Source organism: Lytechinus variegatus, chromosome 3 (genome assembly GCF_018143015.1).
Source record: "Lytechinus variegatus isolate NC3 chromosome 3, Lvar_3.0, whole genome shotgun sequence".
Taxonomy (NCBI): domain Eukaryota; kingdom Metazoa; phylum Echinodermata; class Echinoidea; order Temnopleuroida; family Toxopneustidae; genus Lytechinus; species Lytechinus variegatus.
Window position 1 is genome coordinate 33,117,546 of NC_054742.1, and position 19,492 is coordinate 33,137,037.

At 36.9% G+C, this 19,492-nt stretch overlaps 1 protein-coding gene across 1 annotated transcript; it reads left to right on the forward strand.

Moving 5' to 3' along the window:
- The first annotated feature begins 3,832 nt into the window (after nucleotides 1-3,832).
- LOC121410812 lies at nucleotides 3,833-18,846 on the forward strand. The gene is made up of 6 exons (XM_041603124.1): nucleotides 3,833-3,900; nucleotides 4,961-5,159; nucleotides 6,303-6,406; nucleotides 7,364-7,520; nucleotides 9,980-10,026; nucleotides 16,657-18,846. The coding sequence occupies exons 3-6, from the start codon at nucleotides 6,307-6,309 to the stop codon at nucleotides 17,523-17,525; spliced, it is 1,173 nt and encodes a 390-aa protein (XP_041459058.1). The 5' UTR covers nucleotides 3,833-3,900; nucleotides 4,961-5,159; nucleotides 6,303-6,306; the 3' UTR covers nucleotides 17,526-18,846.
- The last annotated feature ends 646 nt before the right edge of the window (nucleotides 18,847-19,492 follow it).

Below are 19,492 nucleotides of genomic sequence, written 5' to 3' on the forward strand. Positions count from 1 at the left end.
AAATTCTAGAGTATAGGTAAAAAATATTGTTTTCGAATTTCTATTTGAGCTGCGGAATTGAAGCTGTCACAATTCACAAATACCCACATCTGATCGACAGAAGAAAAATTTCAGATACTTAATCTAGAGTGTCAATGAATATTGAAATCAATAATTTTGCTGCCGTATATCAAGTTGATAATTCATAGTTGCATTGCGTCCACATTCTCCATAAATAAATATATACACAAAGACAGCTTAGTTCTATCAGGGAGTTGCGAGTCCCTTGTTCTATCGGAGCCATGATTTTCATTTAATTCATTTTGAAAATTTATTTATTTATTTATTTCACATCTTTATACAGGGTGACCAATTCAGCTATATACACGATAAAAAACATTAACAAAGATAAAAAGCTGGTGTTTCTGCTTGCATACATAGGAAGTTTGTCGTTTGTTGGCGATTTTCATCTACATTTCATTTAGATTTGGTTATTCTTAGAGTAATTTTCCCTTGACCTCTTTCAAGCAGTGCATCTATGTCATAATAGCGGTAAAAAGAGAAATTTCCACCGCTCGTCTAATTGTGCGAGATGCGCTTATTGAGTCGACTCCGTTAGAAATCAACGAGGCCTAGAATTTTCGATTGGCGCCATAATGAGGAGACGGTTTCCTTGCTTGTTTTATCAAGCATCTTCACTCGAATAGGGTCATATGCAATGATGACTTGACTTAGAACGGTCATTTAGTCAGGAACAGGGATATTATAAGATCAACATGCAATAAGTATAATAAAGCAAGATTGTGAGGAGCCAGACGGCGAGCACATTTTATACAACAGATATATTATGCATTTTATTCAAGCTTTAACAAACAAGAGTATTCACTGTGATACCGTTACTCATTTCACGTATCAGCTCAGACATTCATGGAAAATATGATAAATGATAATTTACCAATATCCAAAAATATCTCTGCATGGCCCTGGGAACTATTCCATTTTTTATGGGGGAGCTGAAGTAAATTTGACAAGCGAAAAAAAGGTTCCCCTTCGAAATGTAGGTCAATTTTGTTACATTGGTCTATTTTTCACTCCTACCAGAATTCCAGGGGGCGCTGCCTAATACACACAGCACCCATCCCCCATGAGCACCCAACTTCCCAGTGCCATCCCTGGAGCTGAAAATTGCAAATACGACCCCCGTATTATTCGTGACATTGTATTTTATTCCTTATCGTAGATGTACTTTTTTCTCAGACTTACAAAAATAAGATATGTCAAACAATGTAAGGTTCCATCACCGTGTAGGGAAAATATATAAGTATGTGTACACATAATATTTACAATAAATTAAGGAGGGGGAGGGCAATTGATTAAGGGGTAGATAGAGAGGGAGAGAGAGAGAGAGAGAGAGACGGAGAGAGAGAGACAGAAGAGGGGGCACGTACACACAACACAGACGGAGAGAAAGGGTATTAGGGGTAAGGCTATAGTAAAAGCCACCTACGATTTGAGGCAGAATGTGATAGATGGTGATCGTTTAATGTAATGATTGGGAAAAGAATGAAATGAGAGACGCAAATAGAAAAACTAAACAATTTAGAGAGGGAATGAATAAAAAATGGAGTGAATATATTATTTAGGTGATTCTGAAATGTGAGAAAATAAGTAAGCGTTATACCGTAAACGAAGGACTAAATAGGTGGAATAGAGCTTCATGAGCGTCGTGAATGATTAGATGTGTGAATTTCAAAGGCAAATTCTTAGAGAAATTACATTAAGATCGAGTGCTTTATAATTTGCCACATTGGCGTTCCTATTTTAGTCGGTCATGTATAAAAATGAAATAAGATATTTACTATATATCCATGGAGAGTGTTCAATGATACATTCAAATGGGTTGAAATATGAGTAGAAAGCAAGATAATTCTTTAATGTTGAATGATGTGGTAATAGGGGCTATGAAATATTGATCTGTATAGATGACACCTTCACGCAGTCTTAGGACTACTTGGATCTTGGCATTTCGATAGTGAACATCTCAATCATGGAGTTAAGATCAAATCCGTCTTTCAGTTTATATATACATAAGCTTGGCTAAAATCGTCTCATCGGGATCAGGTTGATATATAAATTGGCATAATTCGGCATGAATACACCCCCCAAAAAAATAATACAACTGTGTCATACCGCAAATATAATTGCTAGCTCATAAAAATGGAAGTGTATATGCAATGTCAAGGGATAAATACAATATTATAACACATAATTCATGTAATAGACTAGAATCGATAATCTCATACTAATAAAATGATAAAGGTATATGTATCTGATTATATGTTTCATAATATTTCAGAATAAATCACTGTCTCAAATAACTATGCTTTTTAGTTGATTGTAATTGCCGCAATGGGCATTTATTGAACTCCTCAGCAAATTCAAAAATTGATTCGTACTATGACATAAGGTTCCGGAGCAGGGGTTGACGCCCACTTTACGGCATTAATTGATTTTGTAGATTCTCAGTATAATTAATCCCAAAACCCTAATTAGAGCTCATGTTACAGTCACACCAACCAAACCGACTCCAAACCAAACAATTTTCATGTCACTGAAAATAACCCAAATTACTTTGGTCGGTTTGAAATCAGTTTCGACGGTGTGACGACACTGCGCTACGCATTGACACACCTTCCTGTTAAACATTGGCTTATCTTTTAAAGGTCAAGTCCACCTCAGAAAAATTTTGATTTGAATCAATAGAGATTAATCAGACAAGCTAATGCTGAAAATTTCATCAAAATCGGATGTAAAATAAGAAAGTTATGACATTTAGAAGTTTCGCTTATTTTCAACAAAACAGTTATACGAACGAGCCAGTTACATCCAAATGAGAGAGTCGATGATGTCACTCACTCACTATTTCTTTTGTTTTTTATTGTTTGAATTATACAATATTTCAATTTTTACGAATTTGACGATTAGGACCTCCTTGCCTGAAGCACAAAATGTTAAAATGATGGAATTCCACGTGTTCAGGAAGGAATGAAACTTCATTTCACATGACAATGACGAGAAAAGAAAAAAAATTAATTTGCATATAATAAAATACAAAAGAAATAGTGAGTGAGTGATGTCATCAACTCTCTCATTTGGATGTAACAGGCTCGTTCATATAACTATTTTGTCAAAAATAAGCGAAACTTTCAAATGCTATAACTTTCTCATTTTACATCCGATTTTGATGTAATTTTCAGTGTTATACTTGTTGAATTTTTTTCTTTTTATTAAAATCAAGTTTTTGTTGGGGTGGACTTGTCCTTTAACGAAGGTTCATAATTTTTCGATAAGAATGAAATAGAAACGTCACTGCGGGATCCCCTTCCTATTGCAATGAAAAATAAAATAAATTAAAATGAAATTAAATATATATTTCCTTCATCTGTTTATCAATTTAGGAGCACTCGAAGGATCTACTTTTTTATTTCCTAATATTTATTTTAGGTTATTTAGATACTTGTTTTTTAAATGAATTTATTAACTTCTGTACTAAATTTTCAATTGGATTTTCTCCAGCTAATACCATGGTCACATTTGCTCTACGGCGGCCGTACGGCGAGTCGAAAAGAGCCGTTTTATTCTTTTTTTTACTAAAACCACCTATATGTAGCTGGTACAAACAAATGTTAAAACGGCTGTTTTCGACTCGCCGTAGAACAAATGTGACCAAGGTATAAAACATGCATTGTATTTTTGCGTTTCGTATGGCTTTTTATATTATTTTGTCACGAGCATTTGGTCTGTTTGTGCACCGCAATTTCATTGCTTTTCATACTTTTTTCTACAGACCGCTTCCTTTAGATTTGACAAGATTTTTCGACTGCTGCCCTCTCAAAGCCGACCTTTCAAATTGTGTAAAAGGTACGTTTCCTTCTCGAATCTTTCTTATAAATGATATATTTTTAATTTTTTTAAAACCGAATCTGTCACTAGTTATCATTATTATCGTCTTCATTACTTTAATCATTTCCATTATTATCATTATTATTATTATAATTAGCATTGTCATGTTTTTATCAGGGTTACTGTTATCATTTCTTCCACTACCATAATAAAAAAAAGCTGCCTTGACTTGTCATACTAAATTTTCTCTTGTCGATAACTCGATATATAAAGTAAGCATAATAACATGGTGATGATGTATGTATGAATAACATACACATGTACTTCATTTTATACGGTATATGTAGAGACATAATACAGTTCTCGTAAATTTAAACAACTGATTAATATTTGATTCATAATATAATCATTTTCAACCTTTCTGCAGATGTCTGCAATATGTAATCAAAGCCAAAACTGAAATGATTCAGATAATGATGTAATATTAAGTATCTTCGGCCCTTTCAAGTTTACAAAGTATGAATGTAATTGTTTTGACGTTTGGACAAACTATAGTATATGATCAATATTATGAAGGTCACTTGTAACTATAGAACGATGCAATTTATAGAAAGTTCATTGTCTTACTTAAAGGCGTGGGGAGGAGCACATGGCGCCGGCCTGTACCCCCTTTTATCATAATTTTATACACATACAATACCCTATAGTTTGCTTGAAAAGAAGAAGAATAGGAAGAGGAAATTTGTAACTGTTAGTTATATAAATATATATATATATATAAGATACAAATTATAAATAGTGTCGAAAATGTTTTTTGTGTTTTTTTCCAAATAATTCGTTTCTTGTTTAAAAAAACCCGCCAAAATTGGAATATTGTTATGTGTCCTGCTGGACACCACCATATGGCTTATCATGGGAAGGGGGTTGGGGGTTGGCTGTACTGGAATAGCAGTCCATTCTCTGTTTCCCAACTTTTTTCTTTGTGAATTTCATTAGCGTCTTTTAAAAGCTCCGCATACTTAAATAACAAGAAATTAAGGTTTAATAAAGGTTATCCTACCTTTCTGTGTTAATTTAGAATGCCCGTGCCAGTTTGGCGGTTACTGTGACTTCACCGAACACACCTGCCGCTGTCCGTCGGGGCGATCCGGGTTGCTTTGTGAAGAAACATGCCCCTTTGGGACGTATGGAGTTGAATGCGTGCAGAGATGTACATGCGGTGATGGGGCCTTGTGTGATCCATACAGTGGATTATGTAGCTGCCAACCTAATCATAGGTGAAAGTAATATCATTTTCTTTTAAAATGTCTTCTGGTATATCTTTGCTGTGAAGTGTAAAAAGAATGAGAGAAGAATAATTATCAATGAAAGTTTCGTGAAAACCCATCAAATAATAACGGAGAGGATTTTTCCCCCGGTTTTAATTTCATATTGAATTGAAAATGTCACCTGTTTATTTGAAATGTATATGCATAATCATGTCAGAAAAAGCTCGCATGTGACATCCCAAAAGAAGTCCTATATATATATATAGATAAACCAGAAAAAATCATAACCATATTCTATTCCTTTTTATATAAAATTCCATTAGAATTTTCTCTAATTCCTGTTTCCCCTGCATGAACTTCAACTTCTTCTTTCGATAAAGATATTACGATGATAATGTAAGAAAATGCTTGAATAGCAGCACGACACCAACGTCTGTGATTGTTAAGGTTATTCGGGGGTTTACTTAAAATGATTTGCTCATAAATATCTCGTTACTTTGTCAAACTTCTTAAACTGTCAATTTAAAATTGTAAGATATTCCCAAATTTGCAGAAAGACAACCGTTGAGACGATACCTTGATATAGTCGTAAGCTGAATAATTTGAACGTTGGTTGAATTAATCACACAAGGTGTGGTATAATGAAACCTTTTAGTATCACCTGAAGCAACATCAATCACATGTAACATTCCATTCTACCAATCTAATTTGGAATTGGTGTAATCAGAGTAGGGGAAACCTCCCTCTAGTGCCACTCTTAACTGTTGAATAGAAAAAAAAAAACACAATGTCGTTGCCCCTGTTTAATATCAAATATTAAACAGGGGCAACGACATTGTGTTTGGATGGGGGAGGGGCTAAAATTTCTAAAATGTGAGTTTATTATTTTTTTTAGAGTTGTCCATGTATATAACATGGTAAATGAAATCTCATTTCCATATTTTGTATTTCTCCCTCCCTCTCAATAGACATAAGTAACTGGGTCGGTGAGTGTGGGGGGGGGGGGGCTAGTAGCCCTGCTGCCCTTACTACTACAAGCCCCTGTCAATTATAGTATTCGGAGGTGTACTGCTGACAGTCAGGTTGGCTAAACGTACGATGTAATCGTATAATCTAATCGATTGTAGTAATTGTATCATCTTCTTATCTCAGCTGCATGATATGCCGAGAGGGGTTCTACGGTCCCACGTGCAAGTTGACCTGCCCATGTGACGTAGGAGTGTCATGTGACTCATTTACTGGACGTTGCTTGCAAGGTAAGAACGATGCATGAAAGACACCCCGGGGGGGGGGGGTGGCTGTTTACCGTATTTACCTTTTATCTTACCTTTTATGTGATAAAGTTATGTTATATGGCTAATTCATCGTATATTTCCATGGAAATGAGAAACTATTAAGACGAATTCGAAAAAAAAATATACAAAAGATGTTTTTTCTTCGGGGGCAACAGCAGTTTATATCAACACATAATTATGCAAACGTAGGAGCGAACCAAAATAATAGTTAATCTCGATGATCGTTTTTGGAAAATTGAAATGAATTGATTTGGTGCACATTGTGGGTGGAGTTTGATGAATAGGTTTGCATATTGTCAGGGGTCTGGGAATGAATTTAAAGATGGGGTGCTGGTTGGGATGGGGCGGGAGGTTTTCACTCCCAAATGAAGGTGATTTCGGTCAAATTCTTACATTTTAACGTACCAACCGACATTCCAGGGGTGCTGCCTGTATATGATGTATATCTTACGCAGCACCCTCGCTTCCTATAGAGCCATGCATACGGTAATTTATTGCAGTTTCTGGGGCATTTTACCATTAAGCACGAAGGGCCACGAAAAGAACACAAAATATGGCAGTCGGACATTCCCAACGAACGCTTCGCGTGACTTCATGTTTTATAAACGCAAGTGATATGCACATACATCGTACCTCCTCTAAGTACTTCTTACGGCCAAACGCACAACTTGGTAGGCTTATGTATCTTTGTCACATGCATTAATGCTGATGAAACCGACTCCAGACAAACCGAAGTTATTTTCAATGACATATCATGGGTCGGTTTGGAGCTATTATACCAGACAACAACATTTCACTTAAACATGAGTAATAACATTTGTTTCAAATAATTTTCCAAAGTAGCCTTGATCAGATATCACCACCATCGTTCCTTTTCACTTTAAATTTTATTTATTCATTTATGCATTTTTGTGGCAGGTCCGCAAGCAAGTGGAGGAAATTTCTGGACAGATTTCTCCATCAGCGAAATGGCTGCCATTGCACTTGGAGCTGCACTTCTCGTTGTCATAGTGATAGGTGGCGCACTTCTCATCAGATCATGCTGCAAACATCGATCTTCACGGATGCTAACATTGTACGTGATGTCTTTCAAAAGGAAGTTCATAGTCACTTTACTAAATCGGACAGGAAATTGAATATTTTTTAAAGAACGTACTAAAACACACAAGGCATGGTATAAATCGGGTGATAAATTTTATTGGTCCTTATCATGCTTATAATTTCTGGATTCTGGTGGTACTGAATGGGGACACTCCATTGATATCAATTAAGACTGATTGTATCTATAATAACAGAGGAACCTAGTTTCATGCTTTAATGGTCGAGGATATCGATGTGCTTATCAATCCCAAATAGTTTTACATTCTAAATTCAAACCGGTTCAAAACTTTTTTTTGGAAAATACTTAATCTTCAGAATTTCAGAAATTCACAATAATCGAAATTCAATGTTATTGAATTTAATGTCTGTCAGATGTCAATCCTCTCGTATGATCAAAGAGCTCTGAAAATGGCAATGTGTATATATCCGAACTGCAAACCTTTATACTTAAAACAGTACACAGTCATTGTATATTTGTTACTTTATACCAAAACAAACCAAGCCAGTTATTTTCCTTCCCTTTTTATTCTGTGATTTTAATGTTTAACAGTAGATAGGGGGAGGGTGGGGCTTGTCGACACGCATGGTGAATCTTGTTATCTTTGGCTGTCCAGTAACCAAGGACGCTAAAATCATATGTTGTTGATAATAATAGGAAATAAGGCTCATCTGAAATGGGCCCAAGGTGATAATGAGTCACGCTTTATTTTATTTTCACCGATATTTCCTTTCCAACAATCAGATCAACATATCAAATTGTGACGTAGCCATAATATTGAAGCCATTTCCACGAAGAAAGTTTATTTTCGTTCATCCTCTAACCATGAAGTTAGTTTTTCATGAATCATCAAGGATAATCATGAAAATCAGATTTGTGTTGAATGTTGTTGTTATCATGTCTTTCAAATGAAATTATCAACATCGACATGATATCACAAAATTACCTCTTTGGGCCGTTTTCGACGAATTCCCCATTTACACGACAATGAACTCGTGATACCTGACAAACAGGACATTGTTTTGCCTCTTTTGTTTAGCATATCATTTAAGAGAAGAGAGGGTAAATAATATATTAAGAGATGTTTTGAGATACAGCATGTAGATTATCAGGGAAAGACAACATGGATGAGTTTGACTGTGTGACTATTTTCTAATGAAATATTGCACTTTACCATCAATATCTGGAAGGACAAGGCATCGGGCAACGTCATTACATAATTTGCAATGAGCGGATAAAAAGATAAAGACTAAGATGGCGAATATGATGAGACAACGGGCCGCAGAACAGGGGGGATGGGGGGGGGGTGAATGGGCTTCAGCACCCACTTTTATCAGTACAAAAGTCAAACATAAAACCGTAACGAATATGACCATCATATTGGGATTAAAAAAAAAAAGTTTTAATATGAGTTTATTCTTAACACCCTTTTTAGCACTGTTTTAAACAAATCTGTTGGTTTCTCGTGGAATAGATAAAGGTCAGTTTTGATAATAATTTTACGGTATTCTGTTGCTTATCAGTTTGATCTTCCGGTGAAAAATAGAAACATTATTAAGCAATAAATGAAGAGGAAATGAAATAACATGACAAAATTTTATTATTGGAAATCGATTGCTTCACATAAAATAACTGTGATAGCGAACTGAATATCGAATACAGGATAAGTCTATGTAACGCAGATGATGTGTTTAAAGGTGGTTTACGATACTTTAATGTTGAACAATTGAATTCGACTGATTTTACATTTCTAGCAAGAATATGTCAAAATAATCATTTGTATTTGTGGTCGGGCACGTATTCAGCAAGATATTGGTTACTTCGAATAAATTATCAATCACAATAATAGCCGTGCACGGGCCTTTTCTAACATGAGCGTATGGGTTAACGTAAGAGATATTTGTTTAAATTAAGCTTAGGGTAATAGGGTTCGGAGATGACGTAAGATTACGATTAAGGAGAAACGATTTTGGTTCATCAAGAAATTGTTAGTATACAGACCATCTTTAGTGAGAGCATAGCAGACATCTGATTTTTCGGCCATGACTTTTATGCACCCATGCGAGTACAGTTTATATTTACATGTACGTCTACTCATTATGTTTTACTGTTTTTAATGAAAATTTGGTTTCATAGACAGTTCATCTAACCATATTTTCATAGACTAAATTGTGTTAGACCAAGTGGTTATTAGATGAAATGGGTAAAGCCTAAAATGAAATCAAACAAATTGTTATGGGCTAGTAATTAGACGAATTGGTTATAGACGAAGTAAAATTAAATCACGTGGGATGAGACCAAAGTAATGAAAGAATAGACGAGACGGGTGTAGACCAATCGGCAATTTCCCGTTCGGGCTATAGTGTAGAATAAATTTATAGTAAAATCGATGTCATGACCTTATATATCTTTCCTTCACCTTTCCTCTCACACAGGACCCGCCTTCCGTCTGATGAACCGTGTAGATACACTGTTGATTCCGGTAAGATTACTGTCTATAAAAGGGCACATGGGTTCAACTTGTTCAAGCTCTTGCTGTAGCCATGGTTGGGTTTAGGGTGCGTTTATTCGACACTTTTTTACCCTAGAATCATGATTAGAATCATGATTCAAATCACGATTCTGCAGAGTCGAAGGGTGCGTTTATTCGACACTTTTTTACCCTAGAATCATGATTAGAATCATGATTCAAATCACGATTCTGCAGAATCACGATTGCGTTTAGTCGAAATTGAATATAATCATGATTAGAATCACAAACATGAAACACGAAAAAAGGGGCGTTTGGAAAGACGTTTCTGTAGAATCACGAACGAAAAAGGTCGTATGAACGATATCGTGATTTGAATCATGATTCTATGACGTCATTGTGTCGTGCTTCTTCCGGGTTCGACTCCAAGGCGCGCGCTGTGTTTCGTGCAGGTCAATTTTCGTGTAGCAGTATTGCCAGCTTTTAGGAATTATCATTCTGTGTATTGTACCCCCGGGGTTGTACTGTAGCGTCATTTGTATATTTCATTGTCTTCATCCATCATTTCCTCAAGTTCCAAAGGCACAAATTGGACTGACGATGAACTCAGGGCTCTGCTTGTGCTTTGGGCTCAGCCTGAAGCACAAGCATCCCTCACCGGGATTCACAGAAATAAGACGAGCCCTTTCAGCGGCGCTTGCGAGGGAGGGATTTCAACGGAGATGTGGCACCGCCTGTCGAGACAAAATTAACAGAATTCGTGCCCGGGATTCGTGCCCAGTACAGGACCATCATAGACAAGAAAAATCGATCGGGAGGTGGGAGGGAGGATGATGACCCCTTCTGGTTCCCGATCAAAAACAATACGAGGTACAATACACGGAATTCTTGAAGTAAAAGATTTATTTTTCGGAAGCCGAGTAAGGGTTGCACTTGCACAAAGTCACGATCTCGCGCTAGCTCAGCTCCGGCGGCAGCAAAAAGCTAGCAGCCGACGTGAAGTTAGAAACACGTGCGAAAATGTTGACCTATACTTCCTGGGTCAAACTGCGCACTGTGATGCGCACTGGATCGGCCCGAATTCAGGGAGAAACAGCGTTAGAAAGATGGTCGTATAAACGCTGATTCTGTCGGATCGTGATTCATGCTGCTGTTTTGAATCATGATTCAAATGGTGATTCAAATCATGATTCTGGGTCGAGGTCGCATAAACGCAGCCGAAATTGAATATAATCATGATTAGAATCACAAACATGAAACACGAAAAAAGGGGCGTTTGGAAAGACGTTTCTGTAGAATCACGAACGAAAAAGGTCGTATGAACGATATCGTGATTTGAATCATGATTCTATGACGTCATTGTGTCGTGCTTCTTCCGGGTTCGACTCAAAGGCGCGCTGTTTCGTGCAGGTTAATTTTCGTGTAGCAATATTGCCAGCATTTACGAATTATCATTCTGTGTATTGTACCCCCGGGGTTGTACTGTAGCGTCATTTGTATATTTCATTGTTTTCATCCATCATTTCTTCAAGTTCCAAAGGCACAAATTGGACTGACGATGAACTCAGGGCTCTGCTTGTGCTTTGGGCTCAGCCTGAAGCACAAGCATCCCTTACCGGGATTCACAGAAATAAGACGATCCCTTTCAGCGGCGCTTGCGAGGGAGGGATTTCAACGGAGATGTGGCACCGCCTGTCGAGACAAAATTAACAGAATTCGTGCCCAGTACAGGACCATCATAGACAAGAAAAATCGATCGGGAGGTGGGAGGGAGGATGATGACCCCTTCTGGTTCCCGATCAAAAACAATACGAGGTACAATACACGGAATTCTGGAAGTAAAAGATTTATTTTTCGGAAGCCGAGTAAGCGTTGCACTTGCACAAACGATCGCGCGTTAGCTCCGGCGGCAGCAAAAATCTAGCAGCCGACGTGAAGTTAGAAACACGTGCGAAAATGTTGACCTATACTTCCTGGGTCAAACTGCGCACTGTGATGCGCACTGGATTGGCCCGAATTCAGGGAGAAACAGCGTTAGAAAGATGGTCGTATAAACGCTGATTCTGTCGGATCGTGATTCATGCTGCTGTTTTGAATCATGATTCAAATGGTGATTCAAATCATGATTCTGGGTCGAGGTCGCATAAACGCAGCCTAATTAGTAAAATATATGTAAAGGAAAATCACCTACCCATACTATCATGACTATACGTACTTCGACAAACGAGTCGATTGATCATTGAAGTCTTAACTTTATTAATTTTTAAACTTCAGGTTTATTCAAATGTCCCTCCAATGACAGATATGGCGCTATCAAAAGGAGAGCATTAGGCTAGACATATTGTCAGAAAATTAAATGTGATTGGCTGTAGTGTGAATAAAAGTGGGCAATCGCGAACGCATGCAGGCAGGGTAGAGGAAGAGTGAACGTTCCATCTAAAAAAAGGTGTATATAGGGAAGGATCCTATATACGACGCGATATTCTAGAGCTCAATCGAGAGTTGCACACACCATTATATCTCTTCACTGAATCCAAAGAGAAGCACTACCAAATTACCAGGACAATGGATAACTCAAAACTGCCACAACCAACTTTGGACACCTCATTCTCCCTATAGACATGGTTACATATCTAACCGTTCATGTTGCTTTGTTTGTTTATCATACATAGTAATGAAAAATACCGCTTAAAAATGAGATTAGGATAAGATACCCCGTAAGAAAATGTCTCCTTGGGTAACAGACTAACATTGATATTCAACTACTTTGTCGTTTCTTCCAAATAGGTCATAAAGCAACATTGAAAATAATGAAATAAAAGTTAAACTCATTATTTGGTGAATAAGTTAGAAATCCTGTTTTAATATTTCAAACTTTTGTTTTCAAGAAAGTGCTTTCAAAAGATGAATATTTGTCTTTTTTAAATAAAATACATTCTGATGATCCTAAGACTTTGGCAAAGTAAGAAGTAATTTCAAAAAGGTTTGATTAATAAAGCGATATGTTTATATGTTAATTGTTTAAAAGATAGCAAATGAAACGGATATCGAAGTGTTTTATTTAGGGCATAAGGTTCACTATTTCAAACGAAAACATTTCAAATTAAACGCTTTTAAAAGTGCAGTCTTGCGTGTTTTAACGATCTACTTCCGCGATGATTCGTTTGTTATTTTTTCGTAATAAAACGGTTACGAATAAACTTGAAGTGGTCAAGGCTATCCCGATTAAACTAGTCTCCAAACCATGCAGTTCATATATTTAAGGGCTTTCTAAATCAAACACGAACCCCCATAACCGTGCCACGTGGAATCTCTGCACGAAGTTTTGCCCCTCGCTGACACACCTTCTCGATACCTTATTCACATCAACAATTGTATTTCACTGGTTTTTGTAGGTACTATGCATTTTCTTTTTCATTATCTGTTTTAAGACCCCCCCCCCGTGCATGCCATGCCACCAGTGTAAAGTATATGCAACCGCAAATCTTATACAATGAATTCATTATGACAAAATATAAATTCCCATTTTCGGATTTAGTATTCATCACATGAGCCTTGGTATAAGAGTACATTCAATACTCGACAACTGACAAGTACGTTGATCAATGCATTTTTACAATGATAAATTAACTAAATACATAAACAGGAAAAAATCAAAACGAAACTGAAACAGATTTTAACGACATGTACCATGGCAACATCGCATTATGATAATTTATGCATTTTGCCTGTATATGAATGGAAGGTACTTCGAAAATTTCTGAAGATTGGACAGACGATGATGGATTTTGCATGGCATTTCCATGATGTATACTGGAGAATAGATGAGGGAGGGGCTTGCCCCTCCCATTTTGAGTGGCGATTAGTCATATTTGACTACTGTCGCCATTAACTTAATCTTTTGACATTATAACTGTAGGGTTTAAAACTAAACACCTACTTGATGAGAATGAAGTAATCAGTTTTAAAACAGAATAACTCGGGAACTTAACAGCAAACATAATATATCAGGAACAGAAGAAAGAGAATAACTAAACGAAGAGACTGGATATGTCATGTCTGTTGTGTCATATCTGTGCATCTGTGTCTGTGCATTTATCAAAACACTCTCTATTTATACCTTTGGCCTTCCTCGGCACACATCAAAATTGTTCCTACAGTAACATAACATTATTTGAATCATCTTAAGGCTAACCAATTTAATTAAAGAAAATAGAAGAACCGTACTAAAATGTAGTAATCCAATTCATAATAATATAAACCAATGAGGAATAAGATGAAGGTGGTAAAAGATTTCTGGGTGATTATGTAATAATGGCATTAGAAACTAAGGAGTCAGGTGAGGGATTGAATGAGTGGAATACCTGAATAAAGAAGGAATGAAGATGTCAACAGAGAATCAGAGGAAACGAATCCAATGTGGAGAATGATGAATGAAAACTGAATATAATCAAACTCAAATAACCTAAGTTCAGACTCCAAGGGCAGTGCTGAAAAGCAATGCAAATGAACTCTAGTCTAGACGGAACAGAAATGTAAAACAGCTGAAGAAAGCACAAGTTAAAGAAAATGAACAAAATAGGAAAATTACAAAAATAAATAACCATCCTACATTACCAATATAGCTAAATGTTTTTTGTTGTCTCATGTATCCTTCCAATATGAAAAGGAAATTAACGTCACAATGATATTCATTGTTGTAATTATTAATTTTGTGTGTGTCTAAATTGGCATTAATAAATTCACACATACACAAAAAACAAGACCAATATCTTCAGCCCAGTTCCAACTCGTTGCGCTTGCCCTGCCCTTTCAAGATGCAATCATCGGACATGCCAGGTCACCCATGCATGGACGAGCGCTTGCTAGTTTACATGTGCTTACAGATAGGTTAAACATTATATTTTTTCTTATATTTATAACAATAAAACACAAATGGGCTTGGTTAGCTATGTGCTGGATATATACATATCCCATAATAAACTTACATCTTAGCATTATATAGACTTCTTACACAATAATAAATAATATGATACTAGTATATATATCACCGATAACTACTCCCTATCAAAACATTTCGTTCGTAAAACGAAACGTAGAAAAGCTATTTGTATCCCTGGATCATTGGCCATTGGCGGCGGAAGCCAAAAATTTTAGGAGAGGACAAAAAAAAAAAAAAAATTGACAAGCAAAAAAAAAAAAAAATTGACAAGCAAAAAAAAAAAAAAAAGTTCTCAACCTAAAAATTTTAGGGGGGATGCGTAGGAAAATAAATTGACAAGCAAAAAAAAAAAAAAAAGGTCATCAACTACCAATTTAGGGGGGGGGGGACCGTCCCCCCTCCTCAAATTTAGGGGGGGGGACACGTCCCCCCCGCTTCCGCCGCCTATGCCCTGGATCATCTTTCTTTAAATACTCCATTGGTTGTCCTGGATGTGATTCATATCTCTCAATTATGTATTTTGGACATTGTAAAAAAGTTTCACGGCAAACTGGAAAAAGGATAAAACGAATAAAAATGAAAAGAAAAATCTTGAAAAATGCATTTTTTTTTTCATTGAAAATCTATTACAAAATTAGATTTTCATGAAAAAGTCAAAATTTGCTCGCTCGTGACTTTTTATAAATTTTATATCAAATGCCATGTCTTGCCCATCAAATATTCTGGCATATTGCCCCACTATTGATATCTCCCCGGCTACTGGTGTAAAAAATATGAAAAAATGGCTGTTCGCTAGAGTTAAGAATTTATCCTCTTACAATGTATAAATAATTTAAAATGCAGAAAAGGCCTGGTCACACCGCCCGAGCGTGGTTGGAGTGGTCCTGGAGCGGGGGAAATTGGGGAATTGGGGGAAAAATGGAAAACAAAAATCGAAAACATAAAAAAAAAACAATCAAAATCGAAAATGGTGAACGGGAGCGAGCGGTGATGATTTTTTTTCTCTCCGCTCCACCAACGCTCGGGCGGTGTGACCGCCCGAGCGTTGTTGGATATTTGGATTATTATATATACATACAAATATACATATATATATATATATATATATATATATATACCGCCCGAGCGTTGTTGGAGCGGTCGTGGAGCGGAGAGAAAAAAAATCATCACCGCTCGCTTTCGTTTTCCCCAATTTTGTGAGCAAAATTCGACCCCCTGTCACTCCGCTCCACGACCGCTCCAACAACGCTCGGGCGGTGTGACCAGGCCTTTAGGTTGGTTTAGATGCTGGCCCATTTCAGAGATTCCAACTGAAAATCTGGTTATTTTTCGGCCTGACTATTTTTGGATAAGTTCAAAATATTCGTTACCAGGGGGATTTCGATCAAAATAGATTTACCCCAATTATCTAGCGGAGACCGTCCTTGTTGGCTTGAGCGACTATAATCATGGCAAAAGAAATTGAATTGGTCTACGGGATATCAGTCTTATTTTTGTCGATATACTGTCAATGTGTCAATTTTTATTTAAAGTTGACCCTTTCATCGTCTTTCCTTTGTGCTTTTCACAAACTTATTTTGTCACGTTGTGATAGAGTATAAGAAAAGCAAACATATCTCCTCTTTTCAGAAAATACCAGAAAAGATCTTCATATAACTTTATTGACATTTGATCTTCTTCTTCTGTTATTCATTTATTAGACCATATTCCTGCTGCCACAGCAGTTACTGCCACCAAACGTCACTCTGCTGTCTTCCTGACTTCTGATGGAGATGCTAGCATCTACTGGAATCAGAGGGCGAGTCACTTCGAACGACAACTCCCAACTATTCCCGGAGAAGGACGTCTTCTTCGGCCAGCCAGCGCACAACCTCTGATGAGGAAACATTACGAGCGGCGCTCCCTACGGACTGAACGAGCACCGCGGTGCGTTTCTGTCGCATGCGGAGAAAAACTGGAATTCCATCGCGAAACGCCATCAGACAAGACAAAATTACCAGTTAGACCTCCGAATGTTGGAAGATTGAGCGGCAGTGAGGGAAATTTGTGTTTACCAATGAGACAAGAGAATTACGGATGTACAGCTAGTGCAAGTATTCCTGATTACAGCAGACATAGTCGTGTCGCCAAAAGAAATGGCAACTATGACCACTTGACACGACCGGTCAGTTGGGTATCGCGCTGTTCACGTGATTCGTCACCTGAACCATCACCTGATGGTTATCATCGCCTAGAAACTCCACCGACGTTGCGTGTCAAGCGAGGAGATACAAACAAGGAAAGACCGGGATCGTCGTCTAACGATCTCGATTTCCAGTCACTGCATGATTATGATCATGCTCCGAAGCTGCCACCGATGAAAAGGGGCCATCTGGAGAAGACGGACAGTGCACCATTGACAGAGAACAATTACGAGGAGCCACTTAAGCTCTTAAGAGACTCTAAACGAGAGAATCGAGTTCATGAAGATGACTTTAGTAAAATGACACGAGATGCCGAGTCAGAATTCAGAAGAAACGAATCCGAGACGTCCGGTGAAAATATGTACGAAGTTTTAACGGCACCCTGAGAAGGTGTCATGACTCTAATTAGCTAGCTTTCGCACAACCTTGATACTACTCTATCCTACCCTTTATCATCTAAACCTTGAAGGAGATAAAAGTTTATACTTGTCTTGCCAAAGTAAATTAATGACTCGTTATGGCTTCAACTTATCATTGACTGGCCATGCACATGCTGATGGAGCTACTCAAAACGGTGTCACATCCACTTCTCTCTCTCTCTCCTTTTTTTTGGTGGGGGGTATTCATTTCGGTGTATTTTCGCTCCAGTCAAAGATGCCATCCTCAAGATTCTATAGATTATATCTTCACAGACGAATTAATATTCCATTTCAGTAAACCTATACGCATGATATGGCACAAATTGATTCATGAAACGCTCTGGAGGGGCGATTATGACTCTATTCCGCAACGGATTTGGAGAATATAATCCTAGTTATTACAAGTTAACGTTTGAAAGGGATCGATGTGACTGTACTTTAGCCAAATATGAAGATAACAATCATAAAATAGGTACCGGTTGATTTCAAGTTGAACCAAGTTTCAACTCGATAATTGTTATGAAAAACGGGAGCAATAATCAAGAGAGAATACAATGCCTATTGATATTGGTATATTGTGTGTGGGCATGTGCGTTTTCTGGGTGTGTATGTGTTTGAAAGAAATATAGATAGGCAGAGAAAGGGAATCCGATGACGATGTCAGTTTACAGACTGGTTGTGATATTAAAAAAAAACCCAGAACGAATATTTATAGACTAGAACCACTATACCTTTGGTGGAGATTATGTAAAATGTTACTGGTATTTGAATCGAGAACATTGCCACCAGCAGACCCTCCACGTTTTGATAAAAACATCCATACAGCACATTCCCGTTTTATTTAGTTATTGGAAATCCTTGCTGTATTAAATACTAGAACATTACAACTTATACCACTTACAATCAACACATTCATGAATCAGGTTTGATAATGCAATTACTCTGCAGATAGTAACTAACAACATGATGTTATAAGCATCTTAAAAAAATATATTTTCTCTGAATCATTCTAAACATTATTGAATGGGGATGGGCCAATAAATAGCGCAATGTCTCAACTTCTAACATGTCTAACAAGGTAAACGACATTCTTAGGGTCATTTGATAATTGTCTCACAAAACTATGCACAATTGTGTCATTGATGTAAAAGTTGTCTTTTGTGTCTTTTAAGTAACTGTCAAATATAGAAAAAAACATGTAAAAAACAATATTACTGCAATGCATCGTGAAATAATGTGATGTTAAAATGTTGCTGTAAATAAATGCTTCTTGTTTTTATATTGGAAACGAATGCCTGCCTATATTCGTTCGATTTCAATGAGTATTAAGGTCACCGCAGACCCTACGACTGGTCCATGATCCGATTTTTGGAACAAATCTTATTTTGCTAATTTTTTTTGAAAATGTGAATGAAAAGTATCTTTTTATTTGAGGTTCAAATTAACTGAAAGAATACTAATATACAATGCGTCCCAGAAAAAACGAAACCGAGATGTAGCGATCATTTATCATTACTTAATCAAAAATAAGATAGCCAAATGACCTACCAATTTAAAGCTTAGAATCTCCTCTTTCATCTGATATTACTTAGATTATTTCTCATTCACGCATGAGTGAGCAAATGCAACTTGAAGAAAGGATATCAAAAACTCATTTGGCGGGGGTATCTGCATTTCAAAAAGAAAACCACATTTTTGAAAAGTTCAATATCTCCTCCTTAATTTGATACCTAAATTACAGAAAATGGTCAGGAAATAACAAAGTTCTGGTCATTTGAAATAAGGCTTGAATTTCAATAATTTCATAAAATGAAGAGGTTCTCCAGGATGGCTTTCAAACTCTCTCGACACTCTGTTTTGTTGACGATCAGCCATGCATTAAATCTTTTGTTCACCATCGAAAGCTTCTGTGGGAAACCGGTGAAAACACGTTT